General features: G+C 45.5%; 1 protein-coding gene across 4 annotated transcripts in view; it reads left to right on the top strand.

Moving 5' to 3' along the window:
* The window catches only part of SLIT3 (slit guidance ligand 3), a 758,707-nt gene that overhangs the window by 553,650 nt on the left and 185,647 nt on the right, over nucleotides 1-19,410 (top strand). For all 4 annotated transcript variants that reach the window (XM_059878791.1, XM_024981391.2, XM_059878790.1 and 1 more), the window contains one exon: nucleotides 5,376-5,447. Coding sequence is in view for 3 of the 4 variants with exons in the window: in XM_024981391.2 (XP_024837159.1) it covers nucleotides 5,376-5,447 (72 nt within the window). In the remaining variant the exon portion in view is untranslated. The remainder of the gene's footprint in view (nucleotides 1-5,375; nucleotides 5,448-19,410) is intronic.

Genomic DNA, 19,410 nt, shown 5'->3' with positions numbered 1-19,410 from the left:
CGATTTGCCTACAGAGTGTGACCAGTGTTCAATTATATGAAGTGTCTGCATTTCTTTTGAACGCAATTTTTTTCCTTTTGCCAGTTAAAATAACCTTGAGCTTTATTTTTTTTCTTTTGAAGACCCTACCAGCAGAAGACAAATACTTCTATGTTTTTCAATAATGATTTTTTTAGAATGTTAAACTGTCATATAAAACAACCTTCAGAAATGCCACTAGATTTCTTGTTTTCTTCTTAAAGGACAATTGAATGCTGGGGAGAAAAAGAAGAGCCAGTCAAAGCTACTTCGTGTTTTGTCTTCTGGATTGTTTTAAGAAAACAGGGGTTTCCCCAGGGTTTTTCTTTTATTTTCTTTTCATAGTTGCAAAATTCTATTTCTCCTTGGTGTAGAAATACACTTTGAATATGTATATATTGGAGCACATCTATAGTTTTTAGAATTCTCTAATACATTTTAAGATAGTTGAAATGTAAGCACCGCAGGTAACCTTCCAGATACTTTCAAAGGGTATCTCACACTTCATTCTCTATCCCAGTCCCTAATACAGTGTGAACATCTAATAATACTCAGTTGCTCTAACAGGATCTTTAACTATAAGTTCATTAGCTGGATTCCGAGACCACAGACTTGCTTTGAATTTCTTATTAGGCTTCCCTTGCAAATTTCGTGCAGAAGTCCTTCCATTTCTTTATTTCACACATTTCATGTAGATAGTTTTGCTTGGAAATTACCAAACTGTTTAACTGCAGAGGGTGCTAAACTTCAGCTACTTTTCCCATTTAGCATCAGAAGGACTGCAGCAACTCTAGCTGCAGTCCTAGAGCAAGGCACTGCAGCTGGATTTGAGGCCCAGACTGGCAGTGCCCTGAGACTAAGTTTAACCGTCCCCGGGCTGAGATGCTGGGTCCCCAGAACATCTGGATGAGAGGTGAACATCTGGGTAGGTGTACTCTGGAGTATAGAGTGTAGACACTGCATCTAGATAACTAGTTGGGAATTCTTTTCTTCCAGCTCTCCAAAAACCTGTTTCTGGAGATTTCTACTTTCAAGGTATTCCTCACAGAGTCTCAAATGTATCATTGAAATCATGAAATTTTCTTTCGTTTCTTGTTGTGTGATGGTGGTGGTTGAGAGATCGGTAGATGGTTCAAAATTGTAATCAGTTTTTTTAAAACCCTTTTAAAAGGATTTAGATACGCTTCTTTTCATTTTTGAGCCACAAAAATATTTTCCATCCTGCTTCAATTATGAAATTTGAAATTGCAATCGAAAGAGATGAATTGTGATAATACTATGCTTACAAATGGAAAGAGTGAAAAGCCCACTCTCCCTGTCTGCTGTTTGTGGAGATTAAGTCCTCACTCATGCTGACTTTCCTTTCTGACTTGTTTATATTCTCAGAGTATAAAAATACAGTAGTCAAAAAGCTCCTCTTGGGGTGTCTGCCTTTAGTTCTTGTCTGAGGATTCCTTTCTAAACAGACTTTGGTATCATGTTAGCAACTCACATTATTTGCCGAAATCGGAGCTGCCCAGGGAAATTAGAGCAGTTAATTTAATATCATGAATGTTTGGGGGCTTCTTGCCTGATTCACAGGTGGGGGAGTGTAAATCACATTAAGTTTCTGTATAAAGCAGAGGACAGTGAGAGCCGCCTCCACCCACTGCCTTCCTGCCCCTCAGCCTCACTCTGCGCCTGTGGAAATCTCCCTTCACTCCAAGCAGACTCCCCAGACGCTCGCTAGTGGAGATGTGTGAGGCAGAAAGGCCGCCTCTCACCCTGTGCTCCTGAAGGACCGCTCCATTGTCATTAGTGATGGGGCCACAGGGCCGCAGCCAGAACCACGCGGTTTATGGCTTAGAGCTTCCGTCCACATATTTTTGAGCTCAGCCCTGCCACAGTGGCGCTGGAAGGACTCATCCTACAACCATAGGCGACAGCTGTGAAGCTCCTGGCACTAGGCTGGGCACTGGGGTCGGTTATTTTGTGCGGCAGGCAGTCAGGGTCCGTAGCGGGGCCAGACACACCTCTCACTGCCGAGGCAGACTAGAAAGAGAGCCGCCAGGTGCTTTCAGACGGCCAGGTTCTCAGTGCTCCCATTCCCGGAGTTCCTTTTGCACCTGATTCTTGAGTAAACAGAGTGTGGAGGGGGTGCTTGGCTTTCTGATTTGTCCTTAGAGGACCTTTGAATGAGTCTTCAAAGGCGCGATATGGACCTTTGACCAGAAAGCTTAGAACACAAGTCGGCAGCCTCTGTCCACCCCCGGAGGCAACCTGCTAAGTCAGACGTTTTATCCTTAGCTCTGGAAGGTCTCTGTGTGCCTAATTTCACTTCTCTCCCAATACCCACAGAAAGATGCCACATTTGCGTTTATTTCACCTCCCTTCTGTGCTTCAGGACTAAGTTGTATGTGTCTGAGATGTAATTTAGAAAGAAAATGACACCTTGTCGGGACCGAGTGTGTATTTACTTTGTTTTACGGATCTAGCTCATTTGCAGGAAATATAAGAATTGATTGCAGATAATTAACGAGCGTATCATGAACACTCTGAGGCTCAGTGCCATGCAGATGTGATTGTTGGGAAGTGAATAACTCGGGTTTACATTTGCCTGACAAGACCCTCTCAGGCATTTACCCCGTAGACTTTCAAAATGAACAATACATCTTGGGAAGAACTCTTTACTACCAAAGCGGGGATACTGTTTATCTGTGACTAGAATGAAAGGAGACAATCTAGATTATAATAAATGTCTTCTAGAAAAGCACATTTCAGCATAAATATTTTAAATTTTGATACATTTCATGGCTTCCAACACACTCTATAAAATATACCCACAGAGATGCTTATATTAAAGTTCAGTTTTCCCCATTACTAATACACAACAAGGTGTTGACTTGTGCCACCCACTGAAAACTATTTAAACAGCATGTAATTGATAGCGTACTAGACATCTCTGCTTTTAGCCTTAAAATGAGCAGGACCCTCTCAGCAACTCTTGGTCGCCACTGCTCTGTATCCTGAGCGGCAGAACCCTGATGGGAGACTGAGTAGTGCATTTTTAAAATCTTTTGCACATATCCTTTCCCTCTACCCTTTCTCATTTCATTCAACCACTTCTCTTTTTTTCTCCTTTCTATGAGTTTTTTCCTCCCCGGAACGTTGCATTCTTTCCATGTAAAATGCTGTACATTTAGAGTATTCTGGTTGGTTTCTGGCACTCTCGTAAAGAAAAGGAATAGAAAACGCTTCCAAAATCCAGCAAATAAACAATATTCTAATAGCCAGGACCTCTCTAACATGCCTATACAAAAGCAGGTGCACCACAAATGGCCATCTCTCTGCACTACCCCAGACTTCCCAATGTGATGATTTAGAGACTTTTCTACTTAGGTGGATGGTCCCATTTTTGCCGAATTCAGCACGTTCATTGAACAATTTCTGGGAGCCAAATGCCAACTCCACTGCATTTCTGCTTGGTAAGGTTTGGTGGCCTTGTAGCAGGGCATAAATTGTTGATTCATCGACCCTTTTAAACAGATGATAAATCTAGAAGTTGGACAGTAGTACTAGACTGCCTTAATAGAACTTCTGCGGGGAATCAGTGGCTCCAACACTTACGGGAAATCTACAAAAAGGCCACTCTCTAAACTCTGGTTAAGAAAGGCTCGGGAAGAACCTGGGGTAGCAGGAACTACTCAGAGATAACGCATGAGTTGGCATCAGCAAGGACTTTGAAGGCTAGATGTGGAATTCATCAACTTACGGAGTGGTTCTGCTTCTTGAGACCCCCATTTCTTGCTGCTTCTTTCATTCTAAATGCCTAGTGTGTTGTATCCTGAGCGTCTTTTGAGATGACTCAATTCCCCATGGGACCGCAGCAGAGCCCATCTGCTCTGATGCACTCCATCACTTTGATTGTACATATTTCATTCATGTGCATTTATGCAATCCTACATCTATATATTTTTTTCCAATGATAACAGGATAATAATTGTAATTCCACCTTCCTTCAGCAGAATATAAAAACTCCAAGAGGGCTACCAAAGGCAGCTCTGACATATCTTCTGCAGAGAGTTGTCTTGGCGCAAGACAAGCTCAAGTTTCAGGTGTAAATTCCAGCAGCCAGAGAACCCTCCCCCTGAGAGGACTGATTCTGTCTGAGACAAAAGAAAGAAATAGGAGTCTAGACAAGAATTTGTCACCACAGCTAGACTTCTTTCTACTGCTCCTCCTCCTCCAAAGACCGTGGTGTGTTCCACGCACAAAATTTAAGACAGTATGGTGATAATCACTATTTTCTGTATAAAATAGTTTTTAATTAAATGAGTTTTTTAATATATATAATAGATGATATTTAAGTTGAGGTGTGGTCATGATCAATCTCCTGACTTACACATCAGGCATATTTTGATTTGAGATAGCGGTATCTATTTGTTATCGCTCAACTAGAATAACCTTAGTCCCCAACTGGAATGTATATTAGTCAAGGCGTCTTTTTAAAAGACAGGGCTTTCAGGCTCAAAAGATGGAAAGGGAAATAAGAAAAAAAGTCCCCAAATAGGTGCATTTAATTCTCCCCAATTTAAATTTAAGTGGTACATCTTTAAAGCGATAACGATAGTCCTTTTTTCCCCCCATCAGGAACGCTTCCATCAATGAGTTTCTTTAATGTCGATGATGCTTGATGCAGTTTGAGGGAATCTGTATTTAGTCAGAGGCTGCTTCAATAGAATGACCTACCAGATGGGCCCCATAACAAAGCACAGAGGCATCAAACCACCACAGACATTTGGTGCTTAGAATAATAAAAAGACTATAAAATTAGATTAGTTGAGTCTAATTTGGAATTGGTATATTCCCCATGCACCCTCACTGCTCTTGGGCAGATAAAGCCTAAAGATTTAGCACTGTGTCAGAGCGGAAGACTGCAACTTCCAGTAAAAGGGAGACAGGGAGAGGGAGCGAGGGGGAAGAAAGCATTCTGGGAGGTCACCGAGGGCAGAGCAGTGACCTCCAATGATTTACAGGCCTTTAGCTTAATGAAATTGTTTCAGTGACATGACGGTAAGAGCTCGTAATGGATTGGATGCCCTAATGTAATGAAATTACTCCCTTCTGCCTAAAAAAAAAATGCGCAATTAATATTTACTGAGACCTGACAGCCTTTGGTGCGCTCGTCTGTGTAGTTCCCTCAGACAGTCAGAGAGGAGAGACAGCAGCGTGGCAGACAGGCTGGCTCTGCACGAGCTCCTGGCGGGCGAGCAGAGCCGCGAGGGTGGAGGGGCCGGTGCTCGGGGACCGGGGACGCCCGGCCGGCTCACGCACGGCCCCCGCTCAGCCCTTCATGCTCTCCCCTTGCTTTTCCACAGGCAACTGGACAACAACCACATCAGCTGCATTGAAGATGGAGCCTTCCGAGCGCTGCGTGACTTGGAGATCCTGTGAGTTGATTCTGCGATTGCTGCCTGGTGTGCGTGTGTGTGTGTGTGTTTGTGTGTGTGTATGTGTGTGAGTGTCTGTCCGGGTGAGGAAGAGACAGGGGGAGTGTGTGTGCCCAGGGGTCCGTGTGGATGCGTTTCTGTGTCTTTTGCTGCAGTGCTATTAAAATTGGGAACTGGGAGATCCCTCCAGCTCACCTTGGTCAAAGTGTTTGCGGGCAGCAAAGTGTGATTTCTCACCTCCCACAAACTGGGGTTCCTGTTAATTAAGTCTCGATTGAGTCCTTTCTCCCCTGATGCTCCCATGATATTTGTTGCTGGATGAAACAGATGGGCTAGAGTAGACCCCCAGTGCCTGCCGGAGCATTCAGGGAGCATCTGAGTGTGGGCTTAGAGAGCAGGTTACAGGTCTGGGAGATGAGGAAGAGCTAGCGCTGCGGGGTCGAGGCTGGAATCACCCAGAATCAGAAAGGGACCTTGGCAGAGAACCAGGCGGAGTGCCAGACAGCTAGTAAAGTCCAGTCATGGCCATGGCTCCTGGGATCCCATCTCAGGTTTAAATCCAAACTTTAAGCAGTAACCTTAAAGTGACAGGGGCTGGGAGGTGAAGGAAAAGATGAGAGGAGATGAACCCCTCCCCGGAAGACCACCTTGTATACCCTGTCTAGGAAAAACGTGTAGCTGTCTTCATGTGTTCTGGATTTTCAAATGGGTCTAGCTAAGGAAACCTGATTTCCAGGGGGAGAGTCAGCTAGGAGTCATCCCCGGGTCATTCAGACTAAAATTGGATTGTGTAAGAAAACCTTCTGATTGTTCTCCCCCACCCCAAACTACACCTCCAGCTGTCTCTGACTTGGGGAAACCTGAAGAGGAAGGTGACCAAGCCTAGCAGAACTTGCGCTGGGAGACGTGTGATTCAGCCCCAGCGCGGCCCCTCAATTAGCCGTGTGACCTTGGGCAAGTGCCGTCTGTGTTTGCAGCCTCCGTTCTCTCACTTGGAAAATGAAGGGGGTGGTTGCCGTATCGTGGAGGGACTTCCCCTTTCCAATTTCTGTAATTGCTTGCTTCTAAAAATAATTTTGATGGTACAGTTCTAGCCAGAATGATAAGGGCAAGGTACACTCCCCTGAAAATTAAAAAAAAAAAAAAAAAAATCACATGGTCACCAGGTTACATATCTCTGACTTCCAGAAGAATGAATAAATGTCAAACAAATGAATGAATGAGTACATTAAAATGTCCCTTTGTCCACAAGGGGAGGCCCACCTTCCTTTTCACCTGGCCCCACAGGCAGCAACAGTGGGTTGGAGACACCCTCTCCACACTGTGTGAAAGGAAGGTGATTCCAAGAGGAATCACGGGAAATCAAGGGGATGCTGATGCTGCAAGCTGCTGGAAATCGGATGAAAGCCGAGAATCCCCAGTACAGAAAAGGCAGGACCCACAGCCAGGAGGTCGGTCAGGTTGTCATTCCTAAGATGGATGGTCTCTCCTCACCCAAACTCTGACCCCGGAACCAGCACCAAACGCGTGTCTGCTTGGGAAAGGATGCCAGCCCAAATTTAGTAACCCAGGACTCCTCTTATCAAGAGGCTGGAGCTGAGAAGGGTAGGCGCGATTTTCCCTGACTGCAAAAAAAAGCTTCTGTAGAAAGGGCTGCTGGGAGCATATTACATTCTTCTTGAGAAGGAGGAGAAAATTCCCTGGGAAGGGACCAAGAAATGGAAGTGGCTAGCTGCCACAAAACAGCTGTGATGACCTGACAGTCCACATGTCAGTACTCTTGGCTTGGCGGGGTGTCGTCTTGCCTCACCAGGAATGCTGTCTGGGGGGAGTGAGAAGCTTTAGTCAGACACCCCTGGGTGTGGAGTCCTGGGTGTGGTGTCCCTTTGGCCAAGTTATTCTACCTCTCTGTTTCCTTAACTTTAAGAGATGCCCTCTATACTACATAGGATTTCTAGTAGTCACTCAGTCGTGTCTGACTCTTTGCGACCCCACGGACTGTAGCCCACCAGGCTCCTCTGTCCATGGAATTCTCCAGGCAAGAATACTGGAGTGGGTAGCCGTTCCCTTCTCCAGGAGATCTTCCCAACCCAGGGGTCAAACCCAGGTCTCCTGAATTGCAGGTAGATCCTTTACCATCTGAGTCACCTGGGGTCCCCTCCACTTCCCTAACTTTCTTCCCACCATGCCCTCATCTCCATCAAACCCCTGTCCAGGACAGAATTGAACTGTCCTGTCTACTCTGATTTTATATATATATATGTATATATATATGTGTGTGTGTGTGCGTATATATATATAATATTCATGATGTATATGTATTTTTTATCCAGATACACCACAACTTGAAGCTTAAAAACTCACTATGAAAAAAAAAAGTTCTCTCTCCCCATCATTGTAAAGAGCTCAAAGGATCTGATTAGTTTATCTTCTCAATTCTAAACAAAGCTAGATCAATAGCTTTGTTTTAAAGACACTGTCATTTGGCTTCACACGGCTAAGTACTTAAAATTAATCATAATCAGGTATTCCATGGGTTTTTAATTTCCAGCAGAGGCACATAGCTTTGGAACCATCCATCTTCATGGTGAGCATACTGAAATTGGCTGGAGCTGACATCTCCATTTAAAGACCCTCCCTGCCCCACCCCCAGACCTTCCAAATCTCATCTTCACATTGACATTTTATAATATTTCTCTGTAATCACAACTTAGGCACTATAAAGAAACTTGACAATAAAGTATTAATAATAAATAGGAGCTAAGTGAGGGCATCATATATTAACTTAATAAATCCTTCAGAGAGAGACCGAGACATCGGGGGACGGGGAGGGAAATGCAAAACACACCCTCCCCACAAAGGCCATCTCTAAGTATCTAAAGCTTTTAAAGCCTGCAAATCAAGAAGACAAAATATAGAGACTTCCCTGGCAGTCTAGTGGTTAAGACTCTGCACTTCCACTGCATGGGCCATGGTTTCAATCCCTGGTTGGGAAAAGAAGTTTCCACATGCCATGTGGTATGGGGAAATAAAAGAAGATGAGATATAGTATTTCGTGTATGTTTTCTCTCCAACGTGAGGCAGAATAAAGTATAAAATAAGGAAAGAGTCCCCATTACCTCAAAGAAAACTCTCTTAAAATTAACTCAAGTTTAGGGACAAAAACTAGTATTGAAAATATTTCACACAGGATCACCCTATTATTCCATCCTTTCTGTGGATGGAAATGCCATAAAACTTCTTTCCATCCAGGCTGAGGTTGGTTGCACTGAACATAAAGGGTGAGTCTAGGCAGGAACCCCTAGCGGTGAGGAGTAAGGAACTGTACAAGCTTTTGGTAAGACTGAAATCTGTCCACCTCAGCCTCATTTTTGACTCATGCCCAATGGGGGATGTCCAGCGCAGAGTATGGTACACAAAGGAAGAGACCCCCCGGCCTCTCCTTCTCAGGCAGCCAGGAAGGGGAGGGAGAAGGCACCCTAAGGCGAGTGATGATAGCTGGCGTTCAGTGTGTGGTTACTGGTGGTTGTGGTTGAGTCGCTCAGTCGTGTCCGACTCTGTGCGACCCATGGACTGTAGCCCGCCAGGCTCCTCTGTCCATGGGATTCTCCAGGCACGAATACCAGGGTGGGTCACCATTTCCTTCTCCAGGGGATCTTCCTGACCCAGAGATCGAACCCCCTCTCCTGCACTGGCAGGCGGGTTCTTTACTGCTAAGCCACCTGGGGCTGACACTGAAGGTGGTGCTTATATCCGTTATCTCTCTGCATTCTCACCACCCCTCCATCAAACTTACTGTCGCCTTCTTTTTCACAGAGGATACCTATTTCAGAGCAGCCAAGTAACTGCCTAACTAGCAAGCAGCAGAATATGTGTTACTACGGCTCTCGGGTGTTGGCCCGCTGAGGCAGGGCCAGCGTGTGCCTCGGTGGTCTGAACTGGCCCCGAGAGCTGGTCTCGGGGAGCTCCCAGGGCCTCAGGGTCCTGCTGAGGAGAACTCCGGAGCCTCCCACAGCTTCTGAGATTGTCATTCCCTTTACCCAGGGATGGGTCCCCATAAAGCTGAAGGTAACTCAACTTCACAGGGGAAAAAAACCATCCTGCTCTTTCACTGACTTACATTTGAGTCCCAGAGACAACTTCTCCTCACTGCTGGGCGTCACCGATCGATTTTGGCCCTCGCTGCTGCTCTGTTTCTTAGTTGAGGGACCTCACTTTCTGTTACCTCGCCTTTAGACGCCCTTCTGTTACCCAAATCATAGACCGCTAATTTCTGCGGGTTTGTACACTTGGCGGTTCACATCCTCGGTTTTCAGTTTTCTCTGGGTAAGGTGTCTGTAAACCATAGTCGAATATGCCAAGACCACGTTTCCCTGGCTGGCCAGGAATCATTTCTGGAGGGACTCTGAGCCTGGGTGTCTAGACCTCCGCCAGCTAGGCTGAGGACAGCCAGGCATGTCACCAGTTTTACCAGGCTCCTCTCTGCCCTACATGCCATCTTATATAAAAAAAAAAATCAGAAAAAATATTGAATGGAAAAAAAAATGAGTAGGGGAAAGTGAAACAAAAAACAACCTAGCTAATCAAATATTTAAATTTTTTTCAATAGTAGTATGGGAGAAAAGATTCTCAGACATTGTCTCCTAGCCAGAAGACAAACGTAGCAGATCGGAAGTTTGGTAGATACGCTGCCAAAATGCTAGGAACGCATCCCCAAGACACTTGCAGTGAGTGGTCTGCCCTTGATAAAGCACTTGTACTGGCCAAATCTCACATCGATCTGACAGGTCTTTCGATAACCAGTGTGTGCTGTCTTGAAAGCCTCGTTCGCCTTTCTGTCACTTACCAATTTTGGAAGTTCAGTGATATCATCACAGGCTGGCTCTGCAAAGACCTTCGGTGTCTCCAGGATGACCTCTTACTGTTGAGATAAGGCACGGGGAGGCTGAGAGCAGGATCAGGACTAGAGTGAGGCCCATGCCTTCTAACATTTTTACCTTGGGCGCCCCACTTCCCTCCCCCTAGTCCTAGCCCTTACCTTGGCTTGTCCAGGGCAACAGCAACTTGGCAGTAGCAAAGAACTAGAACCTGGGTCTCCGGACCCCTGATTCCATGTTCTTTGCTCACAGTAGGCACCCCCAAGCAATTCAGCTATACAGAAGAACTCCTCTGGTAAGTCTGGGGATCCTAGGCACAGTTGTCTTTTCAAACCCTATCATTAAATGTTTTATATTATGTAGCAGATTGAAGTGAAAAGTAAAAGTGTTAGTCACTCAGTCGTATCTGACTCTTTGTGACCACATGGACTATAGTCTCCTCTGTCCATGGAAGTCTCCAGGCAAGAATACTCGAGTGGGTTGCCATTTCCTTCTCCAGGGGAATCTTCCTAACCCAGGGATCGAACCTGGGTCTCCTGCATTGCAGGCAGATTCTTTACCGTTTGAGCCACCAGGGAAGCCCCATTTAGCAGAGCTGAAAGCAGAATCATTCTTTGATTCTATCATGGACTGAAGTTTTCCCTCCCACAATCTGCTAATCAACTCTCTTGAAACCAAAGGTTGCAAACTAGATGACAGACTACATTTTGGGCACAAATGAGGTTTTCTTTTTCATCCTAAGAGTGTCTTTACCATTTTAAATTAGCATTTCATATTGAAAATTGATGCAATTTTTTGTAAACATCCAGAATTCCAGCTTTGGACTTCGGTGAAGCAGAAGCATTGGCAACTCTGGCCTGGACATCTGCATTGTGACAATCAGTTGAGACTGAAAAGCACATACCCTCCTTAGATGGGGTGTGTATAGCCTCCACTTTCCTGTTGACCTCCCCCCATTTCAGTTACCTACCAGCCCAGACAGCCCCTGCTTTAATCCATCCAAAAGGCAAGGATATGTGCCAGCATTGTGCCAGATGCCAAGGACAGTAAAGCTTTAAATGACCAGGTGCTTTGGTGGATCAAACTAAAGGTGAGAGCTTATCAGAATTGTTGATCAGACAAGCACAGACAGAGTAAGTGACGGGGAGTCCAGGACTCCCAGACTGAACAAGGGCGCCTCGGAAGCCACCTGGGATGCCTCATGCCTCATCTGCCGGGAAGTTCTTCTCAGGAGTTGAACTTGCTTCCAGATCCCCTTTGATTGTAAAGCAGTTGTAATTGGGTTTATACAGGCTTCTCAGGTGGCACTAGTGGTAAAGTACCTGCCTGTCAATGCAGGAGTCATAAGAGATATGAGTTCAGTCCCGGGGTCGGGAATATCCCCGGAGGAACACGTGGCAGTCCACTCCAGTGTTCTTGCCTGGAGAATCCCATGGACAGAAGAGCCTGGTGGACGACAGTCCGCAGGGTCGCAAAGAGCTGGACACGACTGAAGCGACCTAGCGTGCACATGCGCACATAGCATGAGAAGCAAGAGAGGAAAGCCTCCCACTCTATTCCTTGCTCCCTAGAGCCCAGCGTCAACCCAGGTAATGAGCTCCCGTTAGAGAAAAGAGAGTCTTTTAGCCTGGGTAATGAGCTCCCTTTAAAGAAAAGAGTTAACGCAATGATGGGAATTAACTAGACTTTTAGTGCAGTCCTAATTCGGCCACCTCTGGGCAAATATGACGTTGCCTGACCCTGAGCCCTACTTGTAGATACAGAAAGAAAGTCCTTTTTTTGATATAAGAAGAAGACAGTAAAAGAAATCTGAGTAGTCCTGATACTCAGATCAGGATGTGCTCACTCTCCTAGCAGAGGGTGGTGGTCCTGGCCGAGGGGTGCTGGGCACTGGGTGTTGGGACATCTCTGGACATGGTTGGTCCAATTCTGAAAACCCATAACTTAATGCAAGTGGTGGTGTGTCCTCCACTTCCAAAGAGCTTCCTCTGGGTGTGGACAGATGCTCTGATGAACGAATAATAATAATATGCTGATGCATTGTATAATGAAAGGATAGCACAGGAATTATTAGGCATTATAGCTGCTATAATTACCATGATAGTCTCCATGTTCTAACACCTGCTACCTTCCAGGCACTGTGATAAAACATTATAATGCAGCATCTTACATAACCCCTCTCTACAGCCTTCCAAGGTAGATCTTGGTAATCTCCTCATTTTACCAGTGAGGAAACTGAGGCTTAGAGAAGTTGAACAACTTGTCCCAGGGTGATGTGAACAAGTACAAGAAGGGAATTATTCTTCCAGTATCAAACCCCCTGCACTTAATTGTTCTGCTACACACAAGAAATTAGAGTTAAAAAATACATCCCAGAGCACACATACAAGAGAAGCAGTTATGTGTATTAGTGAGGTTATTCTCTGTAGCCCAGAATAATTCAGGAACTGCAGACTTTCGTTTTGAGAAGTTGACTGGTAGGGTGCTCAGATCCGAACCTATGACATCACTTTATTCAGCACCACATCCCATTACATGAGACTGCCCAGACAAGGAGGCGGGAGGAAAAGGCTGCTCTTCTGGGGTGGGGTTGGGGGGCATTTCAGTCCTCCCACCCGACTGGTTGCCAAATCAGCTCCACCCAAGTTGAGTGGTTTGGGGTTCATTTCCTTTCAAAAGAGAAGCATTAATAACAATCCTTAGGCTAGGGATTAAAGGAGATAACCTCAGGTGTGTGTCTAACAGATATCCCATCAGGACACTCATAAAAATCATAGCTGGAGAATATTCCTATACTGTTCACTGCCTTGCACAAGCCTGGTGGTCAGTTAAAGTTCATGGAATCAAATTGAGTTGAAATTACAGTCGGCTGTCTGTATCCCCTGGTGCCTTATCCTGTGGATCCCAGATCCCCTCAGATCAGTACACTGTTGGTTAAACCCAAAATGCATCACCCATGGATGCAGAGGGCCAGTTGTAATTAACTGAATTTGAAGCTTACCCCACCCCAGTCTCTAGAGTCTCTGTTTTACCTGTGTCCTGAACGGAACTAAGATTGTGGTTGTCCCAGAATTATTTTCGATGTTGAACAGTGTGTTCAATAGTATTTTTTTCTGAAACAGCACACATTTCTTCATTACCTTTGGTTTTCTAGTCCTTTAGCTAAGTGGGGTTCCCCCCCCCTTTTTTTTCTTTTTACTAATGAACAAAATTAGAGCCACAGTGAAAATTGGTGCTTTCTAACAGAGACAAGATTCATTTTCATTTATTTGCAAACTATTTCACCTGGGTTTCTCTGAGAGATCCAAACTCTTGTTTCAACAGCCTTAAGAATCAGGGTGTTTAGTCATGACATAGCTTTGAATATAGAACTGTCATCACTTAATGAAAGTCTTAAAAATCTCCGGAATATGATTTTTTGGTATTGTGCTGCAAATTGTGATTTGTGGAGGCAATCAGGATTAAAATTGTACCCTGATGAAAACATTGGTAACTTCTATTCAACCCCCAGGGTATTAGGAAGGGAACTGGGTTTCCCATAATTGCACTTCACCCAGCCTGGGACCTGGATCATAGTCAAGCTCTTAAAATGACAAGCTTGGTTTTGAGAACATAAGACTAAGGAAACAGTGACCCTTTCTTTGAAATGTAGAGACAATATTTTCCATTTAAATAAACAGCACTTTAAAAGTAACCAGAATCTGAGGAGTTCTTGTGGTTTCCACTTTACTTCATTTTCCTGTTCACTAAAGGCTAGTCTAGTGTCTGAATTTAAAGTGTCGTGGTGTTTGTTCCTGAGTTAAGAGTCTATAGTGAAGATCATTGAGCCATTCTTTACCCACGGAGGTTCTGAGTCAGCAGGACCCCCAATGTCAGCATCTTCTGTGAGCAGCGCTTCGGTGGAATCCGGTAACGGAAGTCTCTCTGTCCTTGGGGAGTGAGGACAGTCTCTATGTCCCTGTGTAATGCAGCCACCAGGTCTTGGAGCTAATATTCTGGTTTGACAAACCAAGTTTGGGAGCAGCCTTTTGGTTTGCTTTGTCCCATCTAAAACAAAATGGGAAAATACCTTTGCATTTTTGAAAAAAGATTCCAGAGCCTTTTCTCTCAGTAGCAAGTGGCTGGTGGGGGAATGCCTCAGAGCTGCCAGATACACTTAGGAGTCAGTTCTCTCCCCAAACAGAGCTTTGCCTCTGTCTTGAAAAGGTGCTCCCGTGTGGATGCTCAGATTCTGAGCTTCCTCCATGTCCCAGCTGCCAACAGTGGCTTTGGTAGCCAGTGTTTGAGCATCTTTAGTATCTTTCTGCTTATCAACTTTTGAGTCCCCTTGTAGAGTTGAACTTGCCTATGACTGATGCTACCACTTCCACCCAGGGTGTGAAAAATATTGGATGGCTTGGCTTCCCTATGGCTGAGGGTCCGTTACTCTACAGAACTGGGTTCTAAGAGCCAAGCAGGAAATTGATCCCTCCTGTCAGTTTGTGGAGGGGAGGAGGGCATGGAGAAGACAAGGACACAGAGTAGTGGAGAACCAGAGCTGTCTCTCAGTTTTTACCTTGTCCTGAGCTTTCGTTTCCTATTTTTGAAGGCACTTACGAGTAAGGGATGGTGAGGAGCGGGGATGGAGGGAATAATGGTCCTGTTTCTCTAAGACCAGATTTGGATTCACTGTAGAAAAGCTCTGGAGCACCCATTGTCTTTTAAGGATCCCACCTATCAGCTCTATTTTATTCATTGGTTGAATCAGACCTGCTAATGTGAGCTTTCTTCTTGTTTTTTCTTTTTTTTTTTGGTCTTTCCAATGTTTAAAGAAAAGTGGAATTAGTTCCCAACACTTAAATCTTGGGTAATTTTATTGAAATAATTTCAGTTTCCCTTGAATATTTAGAAGCTGCATCCACCCTGGGTGGACATGTGGCTGTGATGGTCTGAAGCAGCACTGTCCCCTAAAGGACCCTCTGTGATGGAAGAACCGCTCCATACCTGAGCTGTCCAGTAGGTAGCCACTAGCCACATGTGACTCTTGAGCACTTGCAATGTGGCTAGTGCAACCGAGAAGCTAAGTGTTTAGCTTCACTTGATTTTCCTTGATTTCAATTTAAATTGCCACATTTAGCTTGTGGCTACCTTATCGAAGAGTGCAGGCTTGAAGCTGAGTGGCAAGGACTGCATTTGGACAGGGCATGCCCTCTGCAGATCTGCATAGCTCCCACCATGCATGTTTTCCTGCCTGCCCGACTCGAACCCCTGGAGCCATTTCACATCCATTAAAAAGCAGAATGGTTAAAGGGTGTATTTTCTGAAGCTGCTGCTGCTGCTGCTGCTGCTAAGTCGCTTCAGTCGTGTCCGACTCTGTGCGACCCCATAGACGGCAGCCCACCAGGCTCCCCCATCCATGGGATTTTCCAGGCAAGAGTACTGGAGTGGGGTGCCGTTGCCTTCTCCGTTTCTGAAGCTAGATACTTTGAAATATCTACCACTTCCCTCTTCCCCCACCCCCCCCCACTCTGCCCTTGCTGGTTCTTAATTTAAACATCTGGATCTTATACCCCTAAAAGACCCATTTTCACTGAAACCCAGGAGTATGGTTATGAAAACTGACTCCCACCAAAGCAAAACGCTCTCTGCGTGAATTAGTTCCTGGATCCCAATTATTCTCTTCTCTCCACTTTTCAAGTGACTTCCGCAAAGTCAACTGGATAGGAAAATCACTCCAGACTCATCCCTGCTCCATACATAAGTGGAGATGTGACAGGCAAGCCCATTAACCCTGCAAAAGTTGAGCCTGGTATCTGCATAGAGAGACAAAGAAAAGGAACCGACCCCTCTGCCCCGACCCGTGCAACTATATGTTTTCAAATGCTGCACAGTGGGGGCTGGTTATGACTTTCAGAGTTTGGCCAGATGTCCTGTCTTTAGGCAGATCTGGACAGTTCTGGGTATCCACAGTCCTTCCCACTGCCTTCTAGAAATCTATTCCCATTCCAGAAATACCATTGTAGACCCAGAATCAGCCGAAGTAAATTGGAGAGTGGAACTGTAGGCTGCAAAGACCTTGGAGGTCAGCTGGTCCTACCACTTCTTTGAAGAGGGGGTGGGGGGTGGGATGGGGGAAACACCCCAGAATGGTTAAGCAGCTTGCCCACAGCCATGAGAAAGTTTCACAGAAGAACCAGGCCAGAAAATGGGGTCTGTTGACTCTTATCTCATGCAGTGTGTTGCCATCTATCCAAGAAGCGCTTTCTCTATTTTAGCAGGCAGGAAACAAAAATTAGTGGAGCCAGCCAGTATGTCCTGTCCATCCCATCATCCCTTAATCTCCAGCATTTTGCCAGAGGGAACATTTTACCTTCAACATGGGGACCACACCCTCCCTTTCTAGGGTCTTCCAGTCCTACAGCCAGTGCTTGGGAGATGACCACCCTGGTCAGAGGGCAGCCTGGGGAGACATCAAATTCTGCATTATGATCCCAGCTAGCGGGCATGCCCGGGGCCCTGTGAGTCAGCATCAGTGACCCCTACCCATCTTTGAGCCCCAATAGCTCACAGTGTAAATTATCCTCAGTGAGGATAGCGGTGGGTGGAGGAGGGAGCACTGAATAAGTTTCAACCATTTAAAGATAGTTGGTTTCAAAATAGTAGGTTCCTGGAGTGTGTCTTAGCTAGTGACTGCCCTACCGGAAATGCAGTATAGGAAGAAGGCTTTAATCACACAGTACCATGATGCCGTTAAAAATACATTGACAGATTGATTGATTTATATAGCCCACATGTGATCTTTAGGTGTTAAATATATGTTTGATTCAAATTGTTGAAGTAATCTGTTTGGTTCAGAGACTGAAAACTGGCCCCTGCACCAGCCCCCAGGTATGTTTCATTTGTGACTTTTGTTCCTTAAGGAGAGTTGGTCATCAGTATGGACCAAGGAATAAGGAGATTTCATATAAAAATTCTAGATGTCTGGCTTACTGGCAGCGCTGCACCCACTTCCCAGCATGGCAGCAGTCCTTGGAGATGAGAAGTGATGGCCCTCGGTAGAAAAGTTGCGTTTACCACGGTCCCGTACAATCCCCTTCCTCCGATGTCAAGCCTTGCTCCAGTAGGCAGCTGACTTTGTACTCTGGGATCAGCCCAGAAGGCTGTTTAGAGTGGAGATTTATTGTTTAACCAAAAGATGCCAAAAGCATGATCCTTCGCATTTGGAAACTCATCCATTCCTTCAGTAAATACTTGAGTCCTTTTTGGTACCAAACACAGAGCTAGGTCCTGCCTACACAGCGCCATGGGTGGGGGTGGGGAGCAGGCGGGAGGGGTAAACCAGATGCGCCCTCTGCTTTCTCTGAGTGTACATGTCTCTTACTGTACACATTCATAGGTATTGAAGGCTTTGCCCCTTCTTCCTGTCCCTGCTCAAATGCAGCTGAGGTGGAATTGTCTGCTTCTCTCCTTCTCAGCTACAAACTCACCTGTCCAGTTATGTAAGTTGGAGGTCATTTCTTCACCCCCACAGATATCTTGCACACCGGAAACTGTGGCGTTTCTAAATAATGTAGTAGACAAGATTAATGGTCCCGGTTCCCAGTTTATAGATGATGAAACAGAATTAGGGGACTAGGGCCATCTCATTCCCAGGGTCGTTTAAGGCACATTTTACAATTCGCTAGGTCACTGGGCGGCAGTTGAATCATTCTGCATCACCACGAGGCGGGATCCATGGTGATCTCAATAAATGAGTAAGGAGTTCTTCAGAATTCAGGAACCAAAAACACCGGAGCATCCTGATTACTTATACCACCAGCATCTGATTGAGCAGTGGTGGGATTCGAAGACTCATCTTTCTCTTTTGCTCTTCCACTTTTTCTATTTATTTTACTGGCATCTTTTTCTTCCTTTTAACACCGAGGCTCCGCTGGGTAGAAGGAGATGAGTTTCTGCTGTCATAGCATGAATATATAATGAAGCCAGAACCAAAGACAAGCCCTTTTGTTAAGGAACCCCTATCATCAAAAGCCCTAATTGGAAGCTGATTGTTTTTATTTATTTTTGTAGGTTTTACATGACACCTGGAGACCATTTAAAATGTTACTTGGCGGTGAGAGCTCTGTGTTTAAAAATAACGCTCGCCCGGTGCCAAATCACTTTAGAGTCGGGTACAAATATTGAGACAAAAACCCCAGCTGTTATTGCTTTGGCTGCTAATTTGAGGTGTCAAATGAGAGCCCGACTGCTATACGTCAGTGAATAAGGCCCCTTGTGAGGTCATTATGTTTTCTAACAGTTGAGAGTAATGGACTAATCAGTGCAGCATCAGTTGTTTTCATTATATGCCCACACAATGGTTATGAGCTTTAATTTAAATGGTCCACAGGGAGACGAAGGAAGTCACTAATAGGCAGCACCCAGGATAGTCCAGGAGAGAAGGTACCATAAGCAAGATAGCTTCTTATCCTCATCCCTCTTCTCTCTCCCTCCATCTCTCATTCCTCCTGCCCCATCTGCCCTCAGAGACTCCTTGTCTGCTCCTAGCAGACCAAGGATGAGCTTTGCTCAAGGAGCAGGACTGGTCTCTTGGTTCTTCAGGGTGCTCTGAAAAATCTGTTAGCCAATCCAACAGTCAGGGTGAATTTTGGCAACACTTAGACTTGTCAGCCAAGCCTGAGCCTTGGAAGCTGTTGAGCCATGATTCTCCTCTCTTCTCTGTAGCCTCTGGGCTTCCCAAGTCGTGCTGGTGGTAAAGAACATGCCTGCCAATGCAGGAGACGCAGGTTTGATCCCTGGGTTGGGAAGATCCCCTGGAGAGGAAAATGGCAACCCACTCCAGTATTCTTGCCTAAAGAATCCCATGGACAGAGGAGCCTGGCAAGGTATGGTCCATAAGATCGCAAAGAGTCAGACACGACTGAAGCAACTTAGCATGCGTGCAGACACACTCTGAAGCCCCTACTACTGTTTTCCTTGGACCAGAGGAGAGTTAGGTGATGCTGTTGCTATGAGCAGCCTTGATAGCAAGTCAAACACCAGAGTCCCTGCCACATTGAAGCCAGGAAGGACTGAGTTTACCACTAACACGTATGATTCATCTCCTC

Source organism: Bos taurus, chromosome 20 (assembly GCF_002263795.3).
Source record: "Bos taurus isolate L1 Dominette 01449 registration number 42190680 breed Hereford chromosome 20, ARS-UCD2.0, whole genome shotgun sequence".
NCBI lineage: Eukaryota > Metazoa > Chordata > Mammalia > Artiodactyla > Bovidae > Bos > Bos taurus.
The sequence above is the reverse complement of the archived record's forward strand: the minus strand, read 5'-3'. Positions and strand labels throughout refer to the sequence as shown.